Source organism: Cebidichthys violaceus, unplaced genomic scaffold, assembly GCF_023349555.1.
Source record: "Cebidichthys violaceus isolate CVI_PGR_0920_01 unplaced genomic scaffold, fCebVio1.0.p SCAF_6, whole genome shotgun sequence".
Classification (NCBI taxonomy): domain Eukaryota; kingdom Metazoa; phylum Chordata; class Actinopteri; order Perciformes; family Stichaeidae; genus Cebidichthys; species Cebidichthys violaceus.
In genome coordinates, this window is record NW_027176816.1 from 7,468,098 (window position 1) to 7,489,442 (window position 21,345).

At 39.9% G+C, this 21,345-nt stretch overlaps 3 protein-coding genes across 3 annotated transcripts; 1 reads left to right on the top strand and 2 right to left on the bottom strand.

Moving 5' to 3' along the window:
* The first annotated feature begins 5,430 nt into the window (after positions 1-5,430).
* LOC137889326 (glutathione S-transferase Mu 3-like) lies at positions 5,431-8,629 on the top strand. The gene is made up of 8 exons (XM_068733131.1): positions 5,431-5,570; positions 6,379-6,454; positions 6,566-6,630; positions 6,722-6,803; positions 7,030-7,127; positions 7,221-7,316; positions 7,908-8,018; positions 8,227-8,629. The coding sequence occupies exons 1-8, from the start codon at positions 5,535-5,537 to the stop codon at positions 8,320-8,322; spliced, it is 660 nt and encodes a 219-aa protein (XP_068589232.1). The 5' UTR covers positions 5,431-5,534; the 3' UTR covers positions 8,323-8,629.
* A 129-nt stretch (positions 8,630-8,758) lies between these two features.
* eps8l3b (EPS8 signaling adaptor L3b) lies at positions 8,759-16,255 on the bottom strand. The gene is made up of 18 exons (XM_068733130.1): positions 16,107-16,255; positions 15,212-15,321; positions 14,920-15,032; positions 14,755-14,819; positions 14,494-14,652; positions 13,812-13,961; positions 13,544-13,629; positions 13,293-13,429; positions 12,998-13,116; positions 12,694-12,829; positions 12,462-12,538; positions 12,266-12,340; positions 12,034-12,179; positions 10,897-11,131; positions 10,173-10,289; positions 9,999-10,087; positions 9,758-9,890; positions 8,759-9,680 (listed from the first exon to the last, which is right to left on the bottom strand). The coding sequence occupies exons 2-18, from the start codon at positions 15,247-15,249 to the stop codon at positions 9,639-9,641; spliced, it is 1,917 nt and encodes a 638-aa protein (XP_068589231.1). The 5' UTR covers positions 15,250-15,321; positions 16,107-16,255; the 3' UTR covers positions 8,759-9,638.
* A 298-nt stretch (positions 16,256-16,553) lies between these two features.
* Positions 16,554-20,776, bottom strand: atp5pb (ATP synthase peripheral stalk-membrane subunit b). The gene is made up of 7 exons (XM_068732809.1): positions 20,666-20,776; positions 19,816-19,852; positions 19,565-19,710; positions 18,622-18,785; positions 18,264-18,389; positions 17,001-17,180; positions 16,554-16,803 (listed from the first exon to the last, which is right to left on the bottom strand). Exons 1-7 carry the CDS (start codon positions 20,691-20,693, stop codon positions 16,726-16,728), a joined length of 759 nt encoding a protein of 252 aa, XP_068588910.1. The 5' UTR covers positions 20,694-20,776; the 3' UTR covers positions 16,554-16,725.
* Positions 20,777-21,345: the final 569 nt, after the last annotated feature.

The window sequence follows — 21,345 nt, forward strand, 5'->3', positions numbered from 1 at the left end:
TGCTTGAGTGCTCGTTTTTACATCGCAGAAAGCAAATGATATATAATAATTTAAACTATACTACATAGTTTGTCAGCAAACAGCTTTAAAAGTGAGGTGTTTTTTGTTAGTACGAGTGCTGTGCGGTGGACGTATCGTCTTACCCCTATTCCGCTTGCAGTGTGCACTTGTATCACTTGCATGCGCCTGCTTTTATTTGCGCGGGTGAGACAAAATAATAAGCATTCACGTCAAAAAACGTTACAAAACGATCCATTTAGCTGATGTTGTGTTTCAAAACTGAAATGGTCTATTGTTGAAAGGATAGTATGCCATACAAATGTCATAGTATAGTATTTAAAAAAAAAGTCATGAAAAAGTCATAGTATAATATGATGATAAAAATCATAAGAAGTCATTGTATGTTATGTCGAAAAAAGTCATGAAAAAGTCATAGTATAGTATGTTGAAAAAACTTGAAAAAAGTCATATTGTTAAATAACTGTCTCTGCATTTGATTGTTGTTTAGTGTAAAAAGATTGTAAATGCAGTTATAAAATTATATTTAAGCACATTTCTGTTATTATAACATAAATCCTTTTAATTTAGGGTTAGGAAAATCACATTACTCTATCAAAAATCTAACTTTTAAAGAAAATAACAAAGACAAATATCATCAAGCACAAGTTATTACATAAACTTTGTTCAAAGCTATTTTTGTCACCACTATTTTTGTCCCTCCCATTGTCCCGTGTATGGCAGCTACACCCAAGAGCTCCTCACTGACGGTCAAGTCTGCCTTCAGCCTCTTATAAACTCTGATAGATGTATGATGTGTCCATGTTGTCTGTGCTTTCATCAACAGCTAATGAAGAAGACAAGTACCTGCTCGTCTCTTCAGCTATCTGCCTTCAAGGCCGCCAGAGTCACCCCCCTTCTGAAGAAACCATCACTTGACCCCTCTGATGTCAAGAACTTCAGACCGGTTTCTCTTCTACCCTTTCTATCCAAAACACTTGAACGTGCTGTCTTTAACCAACTGTCTTCCTATCTCCACCAAAACAGCTTTTTGGACCTCACCAGTCCGGGTTCAAAGTGGGTCACTCGACAGAGACGGCCCTCCTTGCGGTGACAGAGTCGCTTCACGCCGCGAGAGCTAACTCTCTCTCCTCTGTCCTGATTCTCCTGGACTTGTCTGCGGTGTTTGACACTGTGAACCATCAAATCCTCCTCTCATTCCTCGAGGGGATGGGCGTCTCAGGCTCTGCACTCTCCCTGTTTGCATCCTACCTGACGGGTCGATCCTACCAGGTGACCTGGAGGGGGGCCGTGTCGGAACCACGCACGCTGACTACGGGGGTTCCGCAAGGGTCAGTTCTGGGCCCCCTTCTCTTCTCGCTCTACACAACATCTCTGGGTTATGTTATTCGCTCGCATGACTTCTCCTACCATTGTTATGCCGATGACACCCAGCTGGTCTTGTCATTTCCCCCCAGTGACACCCAAGTGGAGACGCGCATCGCTGCGTGTTTGGTTGACATCTCGAAGTGGATGACGACACACCACCTCAAGCTCAACCTAGACAAAACTGAGCTACTGTTCCTCCCGGGGAAGGGTTGCCCGCACCGGGACCTGTCCATCACCATTGATGATACCGTGGTGACGCCAACTCGGACTGCGAGGAACCTGGGTGTGACCCTGGATGACCAACTGTCATTCTCGGCAAACATTTCATCCGTTACACGCTCCTGCAGATTCCTGCTCTACAACATCAGGAGGATTCGTCCCTTCCTGACTGACGAGACGGCACAGGTTCTCATCCAGGCTCTTGTCATCTCCTGCCTGGACTACTGCAACTCTCTACTCGCCGGAGCCCCGGCGTCGGCCATCAGACCTCTGGAGCTTGTCCAGAAAGCCGCAGCTCGCCTGGTGTTCAATCGCCCCAAGTTCTCCCACACAACTTCCTTTCTCTGTTCTCTACACTGGCTACCTGTAAGAGCTCGCATCCAGTTTAAGACTCTGGTGCTAGCCTACAGGGCAGTGAAAGGAACAGCTCCTTCCTATCTCAAGGCCATGGTCAAGCCTTACACCCCCGCCCGACCACTTCGCTCTGCTGCCTCGGGGGGATTGGTTGCCCCGTCGCTCAGAGGTCCTGGCGGCCGATCGACCCGGTCACGGCTGTTTTCTGTCCTGGCCCCACAGTGGTGGAATGAACTTCCCACTGACGTCAGGACAGCGGAGTCGCTGCCCATCTTTCGGCGCAGGCTGAAAACCCACCTCTTCAGGAAGTGCTACCCTGAGCCTTCCACTTAGCGCTTATTGTTTTCATACTAGCTTGTTGCACTTATTGTATTCGTATTACTTATAGCACTAACTGTTTTTCTTGTTTCTGCCCTGTACTTTGGCTCTGAGTTATGCTCTGCTTCATGCTCTTAGATGCTTGTTTGGAAAAGGAAATGTACTTATGACTTCTGGTGACTAGTAGTTCTTTTGATTACCAATGTTGAATGCACTTATTGTAAGTCGCTTTGGATAAAAGCGTCTGCTAAATGACTGTAATGTAATGTAATGTAATGTGTTGTCAGATTGCCTGCTAGTTCCTGAACTCGGTCCGCGATGGTGTTTCTTCACAAACTGACATTTTTAAAAGTCTGTATCTGCTCGGAGCTCACCTGCTCACATACCTTTAAGCATGCACTGGACTGTAGCTTTTGTAAATATATTCTGCTGCGATTGCAGTCTGCCTTTTAATTCTTGGACAATTTTATGTTTTTCTTGGAGGCTAAAGTTAGCTCTGTGTTTGGTGTTAAAATGCCGACGTAAATTGTATTCCTTCATCACATCATAGCACAGAAGACAGACCGTTTTGAAGCTTGAAGCACAAACATGTATTCGTTTCCATCTTTCATACAATTTTCTTCCCCCTGCATCAATTTTTCTCTTCGTGGACATTTTGGGATTATTTGTCAATTATTTTCAACACTTGTTGGAAAACCGCTTTACGGGCTGTTGCCTCTCCTGTCCGTCCACCTGTTGTGATAGTTTTAATGCCGCAACACAGACAAGTTTGAACATGTCTGCTCTATAGCCTGTCAAAAAAAGTCCCAATAAGGTCATAATCTTGCAGAGGGGAGGGATTCACCTGTCTATGCACTGGGGAGGAGTTAAGAGAAGGAGAGGTTATTTTAGCGTTGGGTGTGATCTGTTCCCTTTGTCTGTGCTGCCATGCCAGTACTTTTGTTTGGACAAGTCTCCTAGTTTGAGATCATGCTGCCACAGCAGTATGTTTGTTTGTAATGGTTATGCCAACTCATTTTAGATGACTTATGATTTATATTGTTAAGTTATGACTGCATACCATGCATCCTGATTTAATGTGTTTGTGACTTCCTGTCAGATCTTGCTACATTGTTTTGGAGTTGGGTGTTATGGGCTACTCACGTGTGAAAGTCAAACCCAGTAAGTAAGGCAAACTGTATTATTCTGAAGAAAGTGGTTTAGTTTAGATTATTAAGGCTTTTTTTTAGCTGTATCACCCAGATTATAGTTTGCAGTTGCTTTTATCTGGATCAAACAGTCATGATGTGTAAATACACATACTTGTATGTCCATGGTATTAATAAATATGAAACTTTAATGTTTCTTGTCACTGAATAATAACAATCAAACAAGTGTTTGCAGTTTAGTACTCAGGCATGACATTTACGTGATATAGGCAATTGTGTTGTTTCCGTCAATATTTGTTTCTAGTGTGCAGTAATGCTGCTCAGTTGCAGCATCTTATCATACTAACTTTTATATTATGGCATAACGCTGATCTGTCCTTTACACACAGATATTTAAAATACATACATTTTTGAGTCACACTGAATGATGCATGATCTGTTCCTTCAGTTTTCAATCTTTACAGGAGTCCAACTGGTCCCAAATTTATGAATAAACACATTTTTTGAGAACTGAAAGTTGACTAACTTCACAAACCCTTTTTCAAACTCCTGCCTTTAGTCTGGGTCTTGATGTTATCTCTGGGGTGCACTGTTGCTATGCTAAATCACTATGTGTCCCTCCCCAGAGAACTACGTGTGCTGTTTGTAAAATGTTATGTAATGGCCTTTGTGTCTAAGAAAAATAAATGTATACATTGGAATGCTTGACTTGCTGTCGTTTCTACATCCCAGAAAGCAAATAATAACAGTATGATGAATGTATCTAACAAATAAGGTCTGTTTTATTAGTTAACAGGTTTTTTTGTTGGCAGTTGTGGGAGTGAATAAAGGACGTGAAACAAAGAGTGCATTGTGTGGTGTGTCCATAATCCTCATTACTCTCCACTCTGGGTCAAAGTGAAATCCAACACAAAAGTCAGACCGTCTACAAACCTACTTCTTTTCAAAATTAAAGGATTGAGGTCTGGCTGCAAAACATTAATTCCTATAGCTCACACACATTGTACTGTAAACCTTATAATGTGACTGCATTTATGGATTTAGTGTGTCTGGAAGTGTTAAAACGATTGTCAGTTAGCTGGTCTACTGAAAAGTAAATTATATTTCTAACAATTAATTGTTTGAGCCATTTGTCAACTGAAAATAAGCATAAGTAAATGTGCAAGAATGTCTGTAATTGTATCATTGTAAATTAAATTACTTTTAGTATTTGTAAGACTGAGTAGGCATATTCACCTCACTTTAGGCTCAGTTGTCATTCTCACTACACAATCAAAACATGATTGATAAGTATATTTATAACAAAAATAGCCCTTAGTCAATACTGTACTGGTACCTGTTTGTTCGAACAATCCTAAATCCACTTACCAGCTCCTTACCAGCTCCTTCCAGAGCTTCCAACAGTGTCACTCTTGATAAAAAAAATTTAAAAAATGAACTACCGAGCTTGCCTTGAAGAGACAGCTGAGCAAATCTGCTGATGAATACCATGTGAGACTTTTAAAAGCTCCAGAAAAAAGCTAGTAACTGGAACTTAAGTTGGTGAACTTTCATCTTTCCACTATTACCTTTAGTGTGGAGGCCAATGATTGCACAACACCCCCCTGAAGAAACTCTTTTGAATGCAGGTTATGCATGGCGTTATTTTAAAATCTGTATACAGTAATCACTGCATACAGTCTTCCATTTCAGTGATACATTAGCTTCTATAATGGTTTCTGTCTGGACTTGCATGTGTTTGGATAAAACAGGATTTCCATACACGCTACTGGTGTTGATCATCTAGTTGCATTGTCATATTAGATGGCTATACCGGTGTGAGCAGCTGCAGAGCACATTCATATTCACAGACCATGGCCATGTACAATAGTTGTGCAAACAAAGAACCGGTTTACAGAAACTGCCTTATCCTTCACACATGAGGCTGCAGTCTCGTGAAGAATCTGAATCCCGTTTGGAGCAGGTCGAAAAACTCAAACACGTGATCGTCAGGTCTACTCCGCCCACCTCGTGCTTCTGTCCTCTCACACAAAGAAATCAGTCCGCCTCTGTATAAAGCAGCTGCTCGAGTCGCTGTCAACTACATTTGGTCTCTACAAGTGATTCAAAATGACAATGAAACTGGCGTACTGGGATATTCGTGGGGTGAGTGTCTGTCTTCTTCTTTGTTTATTAATTAAACAGCCCCTGTTGTGTTCAGCGCTGTGGGTTAAATGTGACGTAACTACTATGAAGCCGTGCGGTTCCTTGTCCGCTCGCTCAAACAAGGAAGCCAAAGTTGCGTCTGAAGACCTAGCATTAGCTAAGCTACTAGTTGACCTATTGTAACTGATCCGAGCAGTAACGATACGTGTCCGGCGCTCAGACAATGGAGCTGCTCTCCCTGGATGACCAGTTAAATTAAAGGGCTGTTAAGTTTGTAACAGTTGATGTGAAATGTATTGGAAAAAAATATATCAATGCGAGTAACGTTAGATATCAAAATGTATCTCTAAAAGCTAAAATCGTCAAATGTCTATATCCATTGAAATGGTTATGTTCTTTTTAACTTTGTATGGTCCGCACTTGGAGTTGCATTGAAATAGCTTGATTTGATAAGCTGTATACTTTTCATTTTAGCTTTAACTTTTAACCTCAATGATTAAATTCTATCGCACAACAAAGAAAAACTTGACATTTGAGTCTGCTCCAAATGTGTTGTACTTTTACCTGATAAAACACTGATTTCTGTGACTTTTGACACAAAATGCACATTAGTACAAAAACAATTGACATACTTATTGATTGTCAACTATTTATTTAGAATAACTAACGTCAATCAATTAATTGGCTAATGGATTAATCAATTACGATTTTTTTTTCTTCATGAATCTTAAAGCTCAAATGTGTTGATATATAAGCTAAGAAATGGACCAGCCCCTGTTTAATCTCAGATTTTTGTCCACTCATGAAGCTCGCCCAGCCTGCCCGTCTGCTGCTGGAGTACACTGGCTCCAAGTATGAGAACAAGTTTTACGTCTGTGGCGAAGGTAACTTACCAATTCCACTAACAGGTGTCATCATTTTAACCAAAATAGTGACTTAAGTGTCCATACATCACACCTACTTAATCATCTAACCCACATTATTCTCTCACACAGCTCCCGGCTATGATAAGAAGTGCTGGTTCGATGTAAAAGATAAACTTGGAATGGAGTTTCCCAATGTAAGTGAGTTTAACTTTTGAGTATTAATTGAAATATAAAGCTGGCAAACATAAAACGCAAACTAATGTTATTGTTAACATCTCACCATAGCTGCCTTACTTGGAGGATGGAGATAGGAAGGTAGTGCAGAGCAATGCTATCATGAGATACATTGCTGGTAAGCACAAGTTGTGTAAGTATTGTTTATTCCACATATTTATATTTTGTTCAAAAGAGATGTTTTGGGGTTTTTTTTCATGTCCATTTCCATTCTGAATGTTTCAAAATGTATTGTATAATTATTTATTTCTCGTGGTCTCTTTTTTTTAAAAGAAGGAACCACACAATTATACACTTTTCAGGTGTAGCATCTCGGCCTTTATTCTCCGAGAGCCTCATTAAATCTGATCTGATCACAGGTGGAAAGGGAGAGGATGAGAAAGTCCGTGTGGCCATGATGGAGAACCAGGCGATGGACTTCAGAAACGGCTTTGTGAGGCTGTGTTACTCTGACTTTGTGAGTACTACATAAAAATCTTAGCAACACTGAATGTGTCACTTTACGCCTCTTAAGCCTCCACTAATGCCAACATCACCTCTCTGAAATCAGGACAAGCTGAAGCCAGAGTACCTTAAGACTCTGCCAGGCGTACTGAAGCAGTTCTCAGATTTCTTGGGGGACAGGAAGTGGTTTGCTGGTGAAGAGGTATGTCAGTCAGCCATTACACGTGTGCTTTATATGTTGGTTTGTGGTACAGTCATTTTTAAAGCTGCATTACTCTGATGTTTTCTTTTTAAAGGCACAACAATCCAAAAATGATACGCAATGATGACATCAATTACATGCATTTGATATATTATGGCCGTATGAACTAACATTAGCATTTAAATTCAGAGTTGTTTGGATAAATATAATTGATTCTTGAGCTGCTGTATGGTTATTAACATTGTCATTTGGTGCTAACCAGGTAGCTTATATTATTAGATTTATCAGAGCATTTTTGATAGAAATGTTATTTATTTGAGTTGACGAGGTGAGACTGAACCAAGCAGTAAATCTGTGTGGTGAAAAACCAAAACGATGAGCTTGAACAGATCATAAAGCTCCATAGAGCTGAGGGACATTGCAGAGTTGGGTGACGGATGTAAAGTGAAAGGGGCTGTTCATAGTGAAACACACTTGAGTCATTTGAATCATTGCTCAGATAAAACTATTTTTCTGGCTATAAAGTCTCTGGTTTGAGCCTTTATTTTGCTTTTTAACATGTTTGTGAATGATAACTTTTCTTCACAACAGATCACTTTTGTAGACTTCATCTTGTACGAGCTGTTGGATCAACACAGGATGTGTTTTCCTAAGTGCCTGGATGACTTCAAGAACCTCAAAGATCTTGTAGACCGTTTTGAGGTGAGAACACTCAAATGTTTGTTTGTTAGATACAAACAGCACAGCCAACACTTAACACTGAAAGTTGCAGTCAGGAAATATGCACTCTAGCACCTTTTTGTTTGTCTTTCTGTGTTGCTGTGATAGTCTCTGATGTCTATAGGTAAATGTTGTATATGTGGAGTTATATTTTTTTTTAATGCCTTGGTACGTTATCATATTATCATAGGCTCTTGAGAAGATCGCTGCCTACATGAAGTCAGACAGATTCATGAAGACTCCCGTCAACAACAAGATGGCCAAGTGGGGACACAAGAAAGAGTAGAAGACAATGACGCCTGAGAGAAATAACAATGTTCACAAGTGTAACTCATAAATTCAAGACCAGTGAAAAGATTGTTTTGTAGTATGTCTTTTTTTTTTTTAATAAACTGCTTGTGCAGGTTTCAGGTCCTTTAATCATGTTTTACACTTTTCCAAACATTTACATGCCTGTTATGAGAACCATTTTTAGTTGATTCAGAATTGTGTAAAAAGAAACTAAAGTTTAATTTGAGTTAAAGCACTTAATTTACTAGTCACATTTTGATCGAATTTGTTTTTGGCGGATTAAAGTGAATTGTGTGACTTTCTTTCATTTTGGGATTCATTTCAACCTCACCTTCTGTACAAAGCATCAATTTAAAGAAGATATAATATAGGGTATAAGTTAAACAATCATTTTTAACCTGGACCTATTTTCCCACGTCTTTTGGGCAACACATTTTTAGAATTGGTCCAGTATTGAGGAAGAGTGCTGTAGACAGCAGCTTCACATGCTGCAATGTAATCCAATCAGAGCAAGTTGTTATCCACTAAAAGTGCTTGAGTTTGCCATTGACAGGTTCTGATTGTTATAAAGTGTGACAACATCATGGAAAGGGTCTCGCTCGAGAAGTCTTGTTCTGAAATCTCGCAAGGTGATGTGTTGCCAGAAGACAATGACGGAAACAAGGCGAGTGCCAGCCGGGCAGAGTTGGGTACAATAATAAACAGACCAGACCAAGAAAAGCAAGGGATCCTGTTTTCGTTGTTGAACATTTCGAACAACAATCTGAGCCTGTCAGTTGCAAAAACAAGCACTTTTAGTAGACATCACTTAACACTGATGCTGCACAATAGCCCTAACATAGCTCTTTTTTAGCGGCTGCCGGTTACGGTGTTATCCTTCAATACAACCAATTGTTTAAAAAATGGTCCCATTGGTTACTTACACAAAAACATGGGAACATAATGACAAGGTTGAAAAATACCGAAGTTACCTGTGACTTTTTACAGTATGTAACTTTGTTAAATGAAAGAAGAAAAATAGTGTTGAATTGAGCAAATGTCTACATGCATAATTTGGTTTACTTAGTCAGGAAAACTGCTAAAGTTACTTAAAATAACAAAGTATATTATAAGTAAATTGCAGTAATTAATTTAACTCTATTGCTGCTGGTGATAAATTATACAAGATATACAAGTTTCATTCAGTAAAAGTGCTTTGCTTTAAATAACAAATGCTAAAAGCAAAGAATGTATGACTAAATGATGAATTGGACACAATAATTACAGTTCTGTGAAAAGTCAGGAGAAAACAAACTGAAGTGAAGCGGGTCGTTAGTAGCGGCCGTTGTACAGGCCTGATGGTTCACTGGCGAGCTGTAGGAAACGGGATCAGACATTACTGTGCTGCAGCTGGATGTTATGGTGTGCATATCACTTGCCACATTACTTACTGCAATGGCTGATTTAACGGCCTGCAGCTGGAAGAAGACCTTGCCTCCTTCCTCGGGACACACTGTCCTAATCTCATCCTTGGTCATCCCCAGAAGCAGTTTACCAGTCAGCACCCCGAGGCTGGTTGCAGTGCTGCAGATGAAAAGACACAGAATATCTGACTTCATCATGCTACACAAGTCTTATTTACAGTACAAACGTGTTAAAGCTCCCAGCGAATCTGTGCATTACTTCACCCACATTTTGGAGAAACCTTTGTACTCCAGCCAGGCTTTGACCTCTGGGGGTGGGGACGTCATGTCCAGAGTCACAGGACCGCGAGTGTCCCACTGTTAGGGAGAGAGAATGACGGGAGGGTATGGGTCACATGACAAATATTGGTTACTCAGCAGAGCTACGTGTCACTGAGCTCACCGGTAGATCTTCCATGGTCCCCTCGTTCTTCATCGGCTCCAGAACATTCTGAGGAACGTGGCCTTCCTCGTCGCGGGCGTTGCGAACAAGCCACCATTGCTTGGATTTCTGAACCACCTGTAAAAAGAACCAAACATCTCAAGCACCTGCATGTTAATACTGGCAATAATGATTGTGACTGCTGTAAATATACAAACGGCTTTATCAAAATGTGACTGACAACAAAGCTGTATCTAGAGCAATGTAGAACAATATTTTAGTTTAGAAAGTAGTTTACATTAACACATTCTTAAACAACTTGAGATACACATTAATGCAGCAGTAATATTAATCCTTAAACATCATATATAATAGTAAAAAACTGACGGAACATTTTCCTGCCAAATGTACTTTTGATACATTGTCATTTTGCTCATTCACTTTGGAGAATGGTTGGGTTACCATCCCATGACACAGATGTTGTCAGTGGAGGTGGGTGCCAAAAAATAAATTCAACTCCAGTGCCAGTAACTTTGGACTGTTTTAGGCAGATCAATTTTCAGGCGCATACAATAAACTGCTCCAAACCTGCTTGATATTTAAAAAATGCAAGTTTCCAATGTTCACTATGATTTTTATCTACAACCACAAGCAATCTTCGCATTGTGTTGAACAAGACAAGTATTTATACCGTTATTATACTTGTATAGTTAAGAAGGTTACTGTACCATATTTCTCATCTCACCTGAACAACATCACCCTTCATAATGCTCAACTCTCGGTTGTTCCTGGCCACGAAGTCGTAAATGACCCGCATGTACAGGGGTGGCTCACGGGGGCCGGGTGGGAACCGCTGGCTGTTGCTCCTGCTCCTGTTCTGATAAGGGAGCGAGGAAGGCATGCGTAAGGGGGCAGGCGGCTGCCAGCCATCATAGAACTCTGGGATGTAAAGTGGGACATCTTCGTCCGGGAATCTAGATCTACGAGGTGATATGAGATATGAGGGGAGGAAACTGTCAGTCAAGTTACAAAAAAGAACGAAGGATCTAATGCTGAAGTGACCTCTTAACTTGACTTCATGCAACATTGCTTTTAATGAGCTTGTGAAAGATGGCTTTGAGATAATTCAAGCATGAGAAAGATACCCAACAAACCTTTATACCACATTTATAATGATGCACCCTTCATGGAGAGGAGAGATTAAATCAAAAGAATTTTGACATTTTGGGACACATGCTTATTTGCTTTCTCACCAAGAGTCAGATGAGATTCATACCACTCATGTCTGCATGGTAAATATGAAGCTGATGCCAGCAAATGGTTAGCTTAGCTTAGCACGAAGACTAGAAACAGGAAAACAGATGGCTTGCACAAAGTTGAAAGAATTACATTTATTTGTTTATCCTCTCTAAAATGCAGCTATAAATGCTAATACAGTTTAGGTGGTCAAACAGTCGTTTGGAGGGGTGTTCCTGAAGAACTACTGATATAAAAAGAATAAATGTAAGTGTCACAGCGGAGGGCAAGTTAAACACCAGCCAGAGGGATTTTCACAATCTGGCAACTTGTTCTTATTAATGATTTAAAACTGATCATTAAAGCATTGGTAAATTAAACACATATGTATTTCCTTTGACCAAACTTAAAACTTAAAAAATGAAATTAGCAGTCGTTTCAATTCACTCCTTTCTCTCATGTTTTCTATAGCACATGACTGAAGCATTAACTCTGACCTATATTTACATAACTGCAAACACACTACGCCCAGGTTGGGGCGTGTCAGGGCAGGTTACATACAATTAGAGGGCTATATATGAGAAGGTAAGAAGCTTGATAAAAAAAGACTTGTGTAAGTGTGTGAGGGTTATAAAGGCCGGTCTACCTGGGGAAGTTCCAGCTGTCTCCCAGAGACCTCCACAGGAGATCTTCCTCCGGGTTGACGACCTGACTCAGCAGCTGCAGGGCCGCCTCCGTCAGCAGCGGTGAGAGAACAGTAGGAGGAAGGACTGCAGGATACTGAGGCAGTATCTGTTTAAAAAAATGAAAGAAGTAAGTATCAACTGTTGCCTTGAAAGTAGACTCGTCCAGTGAAAAATACGTTCAGAAGAGCTTACCGCGCCTAAACTAGTGAAGAAGATGTGGACAAAGTCAGCAGCAGTAGGACTGGCTAGTGTCCCGTCCAGCTGGCCCTGTAATACAAAGAGCTTTTCAATCACACTCCAGTCAACACATTACAGCGTTCACACGAAATATTTCCAAAACCACTCTGATCAATTTATCATCTTTGAAGACATTTAAAGAAGTATTTACCAGAAGATTGAATCCATACTTGACTTTCTGAAGATAGAAGACATATTCCTCCAAGGGTGGCAGACTGAAAGTGGGTACTTCAAGAGAGGGGAAAAAAACGTATCAGACACAAACATCTGTGTTATCTGCATGTCAGCACCTATAGGAGGTCACATCTACAGTAATTACTTCCATAAGAAGATGTGCTCTTGGAAAGATAAACAGTAAAAAAAAAAAAGAAAAAGGATATTACCATTTTTATTAGATTTTTTCTTCTTAAATGCGTTCTTTTTCTTCTTCTCCTCTTGCAGTAAAGAAGGTGTATTTGCTGCAGGAGACACTTTGCTCATGAAGATTTCCAAATCATTTATAACGTGGTTTAAAATGTCCTGTGAAAAGGAGCACACGCGTGACACAAATCATTCAGCAGCGGCATATGTGAGCATGTTTTCCTTGAGATGAGAGAAATGATTGGACATCTATAATCATTTATCACAGATATACTCCACTATCTATAATTTATGACTAATGTAAACAGTCCAACTGGCAGTACTGACTGTGTTCCTCTCTGTGTCCGTTTGCACAGCGACCTCTGGGCTAATATGTAATTCATGAAGATCAAGATGGTGCATCGTTGCTTCTTGTGGGTCGTCAAATCGTGGATCCGGCATATTTTCTACAAGGCAACAAAATGAATTGTTTCAAGACGAATATCAACACACAGTATAAAATATACTGGACACTTTAGTGCTGAATCCATCTTATTTGCACATAACATCCATAAACCTTGAGGAAATTAAAGAGAAGAGTTTATCTTCCATGAAGAACGTTTATTATTTATTTTATGCATACCTGGTTCTCTGATCCTCCACTGAGGGGGCGGGTGGTCCGGTGGTGGTGGTGGGCTCCTCTCTTGCTGCACAGAACGAGGCCCAGCTTGCCGGAAACCTCCTGGAACATGTTGCCCGATGATATTCTCAAGATTAGTCCTGAGAACACCAACGACAGACAGCTGTTAATGCATTATTTTACCCTTCAATTTCCTTCTCACTAATGTGATTTCATCTCCCTTTAGACTGAAGTCCTGTGAAGTGATATTGTACCTGATGTCAGAATGGGCTCTGCGTGGTTCCACAACATCACCTCCTTTTTGGACTAACTTATCCAGATCCCTCTTGACGAGCCCTGCCTGGTAAAACACATTGAAATCAAACTTTCGTGACACCAAGAAAAACTATTGTTGTTGAAATCGTGATACTGGTTTCAGTTAATGGCCTTGATTTCAGAGATTGCGCACTACAACATGACTACCACATCATTTCTTCTCTGGATGCTTTCAGGAGGTCAAGTTTAGGGTGAAATGTGACTCACTCCAGTCTCCTCACACTGGAACATGAAGACCTGAGGGATGTGTTTGTTGCGTTGTTGCACAGTGACTGTCAGCAGAGAGTTGTAGGCGCAGCTATCCAGCACAGCTTTGGTTTGCAAGATACAGCTCAAAGGCAGCGACTCCAACTCTGACTTTGGAATCAGATTAAACAGGACAAACATTATGACGACAGAAATACACAGTTAATAATCAATATTGAGAGTAGTCATACACAGAAAAAAAGTGGAGCTATGATTCTCAAAAAATGGTCACGATTCTGTTTTCTAGTTCTTTGTTTATATTCTAAAATAAATTTTAATGTCAGACCCTGAAAACAAATTGATGTTTTTATTAATATATTTTAATGTTGTCAATTCACCAAAAACTTGTAGATTTACTTCATACTCAATGACAAAGGAATGAAAAAAAAGCAAACTTGTATCACTTACTTTTGTCAACAGAAGCACTTACTAAACAAATTAGAGACCTTCAACATTTCTTCTGTCTTTAAGATTTTTCATACACTTTCCTCCTTCTCCACGCTTAACTTAACTTTTCTAAGCATCTCATTTTCTACATAAAGAGCAGAACACTTGGAATTCAGGATGAAAGTTGTAATGTCCACATACGTTTGGCCATGTGCCGTACTTGTTAAAACATTTCTGCAGTGTGAAGTCTACCAACCTTGGTCTCAATGTCACTGAGCAGTAGATATCCCCCCTGAACCTCCATGATCATCTCCTGAGGCCACAGACGACCTTTGGCATGCAGCCTCTTGAGCTTGGCCAAACAGTCGTCCACCGTCTTCACCTCCTGGCCGTCCAGCTCACAGGTGAACAGGTGCTGTGGAGTCAATGTGGAGTCAAGTCATGGATTAGTCATGGATTAGGACGACTATGGGTTGGACTATGTCTCCATGCTGGTGCACATTTTACACTCATTTACCTCCACTCTGATGTGAAAGTTGTCAGGATGTTTGTTCAGTACCTCGGAGTACTCCTTTCTCTGCACTGATGTAAAGAAAATGGTTTAAAAAAATGTTTGACACATTTTGTTCTCACAAGAAATGAAATATAACCAGATGAGATGGCTGTTTATGACCGAGCATACTGTATATTGATTTTCCACTGGGTCTGGACATGTTTCTCTGCAGTGGAGCACCCTTGAGGTCATCTTGTTGGAAAGCTCGCCTCTGCTGAGGGAGGTCCTCCAGTGAGAAACCCCTGAAGTACAAAGGCACAGCGATTTGAAGATAAACCAGCCATTGCACAGTTACCACAACACAGTGGTGTTTTATCATGGAAGGGTGTGAGCATGTGTTTATAGTGCTGTAAAGAATGTAATTAGTGCTCAAAGGCTTAACTAAATTAATTCCAGTGACTGGGGATTTAAATTTACTAACCTCGGGGAATACGAGAAAGGGCCGCTGTTTCCAAACATTTTTTAAACTACGTCCTTTTTTGGAAAGTTTAAACCCTCAAATTGGCAAGAATCCCTTGGAGCCACTCAAACCTGTAAGATTAAGTAGAAGATGTTCTGTCAAAATTACACCTGTTTCTTGTGAAACCAGGACAGATGTTCAATAGACCCACTCACATAACATAGAAGTGATTTGTTTACCCAGGGGGATATTTACAGAATTTGACAGCTGAAAGCAAGACTATATCACATTTGAAGGACAAAATAACATTATTTTTTACAAGTTAAAAGTTGAATTCACAAGTGATAAAATACAGCTTTTCTCAGTTGAGCACTCTCACCCTAAAGCCAGTATATTAGGGTGGCTTATGTCAGTAAGTAGAACATTTTTGATTACACTATATAAATTACTATTACCTTTTGATTGCTGGTGTCAGCTATTCAGCAAAAGTTACAAAAGTTTGAAAATAAACAGAAGCAGTGAGGCACAAATAGGGAAATTCCCAGTTACTTAACCGTTAGTAATTCATGGTTAAAATGAGCAAAGATTCAATAATTATTAATCTGTCTGGAGTACTTCACTTAGTGACTGGACAGAATTAATCAATAAAGGGAATTTTAAGGCAAAGACAAATTCTGGAAACACCTGCTTCAATTCAGCAATAAGATGAAGCTCATCACAAGAACACACACTACGGTTTAGATATATACTGTTGCATAGACCCTAGATTAAATATAGGCTGTAAAATGAGTTTCCCGTCAACACCACACACTTCATACAAGAGCAAACACATTTCCAAACAAGAGGTTATGCTATGAGTCAAGATATATTTAACCTTTCATTACAACCTCTAATCAGCTTTACATAATGGCATTACCCGTCAGTGTTCGTTCTGCTCCGGTGTCATCTTTCCCTTCTATTGAATAGATTTTCTACCAAACAACAAGGATCAGCTCCTCACATAGACGACGGAGAAAGATTTCTTGACTTCCTGCTTGAAGTGACCCAGCTCAAAGTGCAACAATCTGACGGGAGTGACGGATGAAGAGGCTTGGCTGGGTTTGTCATTTGAGGATAAGAATTTGAGGTACTTGTATCTGTGGTTCATTGAGTCCAAAGGTCTAGAAAATGCGTCATAGTAACTCATTCGAAGTGATCAAAGGTTTTAAGTGCTCAAGAAAATGCCATTATGCAATTATCTAGCTGAAGCTTAATCTTTTATGGCAATAAAAATGGTAAATATCTGCCACGATCACACACAACGTCACTAACAAAACACATAAGCAAAGGTTAAATGAAATGTTGAAAGAAAAAAAACAACCAGTTGAAGTTGAATAAGAGAACCATTTATTTTACTATCAGCTGACGTGTAAATACTGTACACACCCATAACATATCGACAGAGACAAATATTTCATTCCTTGAAGAAAAGTGAACGTCTCGTCCTGGGACCATGAGTTGGGAATTAGAGAAGTCTTCTTTGAAGACTTGACAGTTTAGGCCGTAGCTTTGGCCTGAGTGGCCTTGGCCAGAGCATTCAGGTCTGTGATGCACTTGGCAATGCTCTCTTTCTCCTAAAAAAAAACAAAAAAAACACACACAATAATAAGTAAGTGTCACCTTGTTGATGTATGTACAAGACAGTAAGAAGGTACTGATCTAAATACATCTACGAGTAACAGTAATGTGCTCTTTTCAGACACGTTAACACCCCAACTGGGAATCATCCCCCAGCCGGAGGCGTCGGACAGTTTGACACTAAAAGACTGACCTGCTGAGGAGTGATGCTGCCGATGACGCTCTTCTCCACCCAGTTGACCATGTGCTCCTGCTCCATCCGGATGTGGAGATTCTGCAGAGCGACCTGGTAGTCCAAGCGCCTCTTCACCTCGTTGGTCACCATGTGTAGCCTCTCTCTGTAGTTGGTCTCCAACAGCATGGCCACATTGTTCTGAGAGGAAAAGAGGAGTCCTTGTAACCACACGGTGGAAATATCTGGTCTACACTTGGGTTGCTAAAATGTTTGCTTCAAAGCTTCAACTGTTGCAGTCTCAACAAAGTCAGGTCTTGTATTTAATATGTTGGCAAAGGCTACAGTCTATTTATCTATTAACTTGTTTATATATGAGCAAATTTGTTTTATGGGCTATCGTAATATATTTGATGAGATTATTGCACATTTTGTAGCCGTTTTTATTCAATAAAAAAGGAAAATCCATGAGGTTTTTGTCCTCATCTCTCATCAGACAATCATAGCAAAGTACAATATAAGTAAATAATCACTGCACGTTTGTGGAAAGTTTAACAGCTTGTGTTGTCGTCACCCCATAACAAGGTCTGTGTATTTTGAGTAACCAGGTCATGATTTCTGGAAAGAAACAAGGCCGTTTGTTGAGTTTTTAAAATTCATCTTTTTGGCTCTTTGATATAGTCTTATATTAGACAGACGGCAGACTTCTCTATGGCCGATATCTCAAAAACTAAGCAACTCACACCAAAACAAACTACATTGATAAAAAGCACTACAGGAAAGAGGGAAAATGATTTTAGATTTTGGGGTGAACTGTCCCTTTAAAATAGCTATTATTGGAGTAAAGAAAAAAAACATTTACAAGGATGACAAAATATGCTATATGATAATAATATATATATATAATAATAAAATATGCCATAATTCAATTATAAACTGCATAGTTTTTATAAAGAGAAACAAATGTATTTAAGCTGGTTGCATAGATCAGTGATGACTCTCAGGACCTTTATGTATTTGGTAACTAGTATTTTTCCAAGATTATAATTTAATTTTCTCATAGTATTACAGCTCCACACATTCATAGCTGGATTATTTGGCCACTCTGATGTTTTTGCAATTCCTACTTTTTGCCAGCAGAGGACGACACATGTCCGAGATCACATAATGATGCCGGGCAGCTTCCAGCAGTCAATATGAAATATTTTGTAAATATGAAGAAGTACATTATGAACAGCAAAGAATAAATTGAAAAACAAAAATGACAAAGCCGATGCTGCTTACCCTCTTGGCATCGAAGAGCATTGATCGTCCCTCTGCTCTCCACTGTTCCTTCTTCTCATCCTCAATAGCCTGAGCCAGACTGGCCATGGCCACGTCCTTCACCTCCTGAGCCTTAGACACTTTGTCCTGCAAACGGAAACACACACACACACACACACACACACACACACACACACACACACACACACACACACACACACACACACACACACTTACAATGGCTGTGCACAAAAGAAAAGAACCAAAGAACTTTGAACAGTAATCTCTGTACAAAAAGGACTACTTTGATATCCAATTATCAACCCTTATAAAAAGGAAAAAAAAAAAAAAATGCAAATCCATTCGGTTTTCAGCCTACCTCGTTCAGTTTGTCAGCAAAAGCTGCAACACTTGGGCCAAATTTCTTGACACCATAGATGATGACGGCGCCGATGGAAGCAGCAGCAAAGGTCTCATGGTTGATGACGTAGATTTCCTTGGAAAGCATGTAGAGGAGGAGACCAGTGCCCAGCATGTAAGGTCCTAGTGAGGAAAAGAAACATTTAGAATTCCTTTCATTGTCAATGAAATTATATTCATGTAGCAGTTAGTTTTTGATGAAAATTTACAAAATTCAATGAAGATATAAAGAACAAAAAACATCAATAATAACAGTAGTTATTATTAACAGTAGTAGGGACATAGTCAACATATGTAGTATAGGGGCAGGGTAAAGTTGAATCACATTATTACTCAAGCATTTCTATTAACAGCAGAACTGCACATGCAATGTGTTACAATCCGATACATTGCTCTTTACAGAACATGTTAGCTTTCTACTAGTACACTGATGTCTAATGAGAGACTGGGCCTGTGTTACATTACACCACAGCCATAAGCCTTGTGTGCTTACTGTTCCTAGAGGCAAAAACAAAAATGGACAAGCGGCATTCAGCTTGTAAGCCCCACATATATGAACCAACACACAGAAAACTTGAGGTCTGCGTCAACTCTCAATTCTTTCAAATCAGGGCTTAAGAGTATTCCGTTTGCAACTGTATTTCATTTAATCAAATTTGGGACTATTTATTCATATCTTGCACATACAATAACTGCATTATGAAATTAAGTGCAGAAGACTGAAGTATATTCTGCTTACGTCTTTGAACTAATGGGAGTGAATAGACACAATGTTTAGGTTTGATAAAACTGATATTCATTATTTTATCTGAGGGAAAGGTATAGCGGTACTCAAATTTTCAGCAGTTAAATTAAAATAACTGAATATATGTGAAAATGTAGTCTTGCTTCTGGCTACTGACCTGTGACTCCAGTTTTGGGGTACAGGAGCTGGAAAATCTCGTCGGGGAAGATGCCATGGCGAACTTTGCCTCCCTTCTCTGGCAGAGGGGGCACTGGGGCCAGACTCTGGGACGATGTGTGCAGGGAGCGAGACGCCTGGACCAGACTGTGGGAGACAACATAATAGCTTATATTATGGATGTAGGGTGTAGTTTATTTTATTTATTTTTAATAACAAATACAGTAAAATACTACTTGTAAAGACACATACCCAGCTCCAAGGGGGCCGCTGCTTTTCAGGCCACTAGCTGCAAACAGAGGAGACAATGACATATATTCAGTGAAGCAAATAACGGTTGTTTGTCGTGTTCAAATCTGTTTATTTTCATGATTAATACCTCTCTATAGATGTTTAATCAAAATCCGACCATTATAGCCTTCATGAAGGTTGGATTAATAACATGACTGTTTTATTAGTGAAGATAAACTAATAAACTGGAAACAAAGTATATATAACTTCACTGTACAATGACAAAAGCCAACAGAAGCCCAGTTGCAGGACGAGGTCATCTCAATACCTGACGGTAGCATAATATCATGTGGATGTCTGGTAGCAACTGGTCTGCCTATTAATGAACAACTTGAGAACTAACAGAACCATACTTTTGGTGGATTTACATTGTGTAGCTAATGGAGTTTATCCTTCTACTACAAACGTAAACAGCACGAAACCGACCAACGTTAGCTGTCAAACAGGTGACATCTACAGGCGTGCAGCGCTAGCGCTAGCTACAGTAGCTACAGCTAACGTTAGCTATCGTCATCTAACTTGGCTGTAGTGATGTCAGACAGAAATACACCAAACAACACAGTCAACAGCATTACCAATAACTGTTGATATAAACAAATGCAATAAACTAAGTACAGTTTCAGATCGTAGCGTTACATCTTGTAGTGACCGTAGCTAATTTCAGCTAGCATTAGCATGTCTCTCATTCAATGTGCGGCCTTCACTTTACCCTTCAGCTTCAGATTCACTTTAAACTTTTGTTCCTTGACAGTTTGGTTGTGTCAGAGCTAAGCGACATGTATTAATCAATAAAAGCAAGAATATTGCATACCTGACACAATAACGAGTCTGGACAGCATGTTTGAAGAATGAAGTGCCGAGTTCTTGCTACACCGGGGCACCCTTGTTTCGGTCTCTTCGTGCCCTTCTGCAAAGAGCCACAAGGATGGCGGAAACACAAGATATCATCGTGAAGTATCGCGAGAGTAGGGTAAAGCGCCTATTTTTAGAGTTGTTAAAGAAAACGACCACGAGATGGCGCTATACGCAAGATGCTGTCCTGACGTTGCATTTGGGTTAAGTTAATAAATATATTAATGGAGAGAATTTTAGGTTATATGTGATGCTAAGATCCAGTGTTTTGGGTTAATTAATCATGCCTTTAATCAAAACTTCTAACTAGTAAAATATTAAGTCAGTCAGCTTAAAACAAATAACAAATAGGCCTACACATGCATACACACCACCAGCAAAGGATGAAGCTTATGACAGTTACAGCTTCTCAACTAATTTTATTGAAAATCTGACTGCTGCTATTTAAAAGAATGTACATTTCCACAAGGCAACCACACACACAGCTCTCTCTCCCATGTGGTGGGTTTTATCCCAGGCTGCATGTAGGGGGAATTGTCTGAGTCTGTGTGTAATCTTGGGGCCCACCCGTGTATGGCATCAGTTTGGATGCGAGTGGCTGGTGAGATAGAGGAACATATGACGCTGTGGTTCACTTCA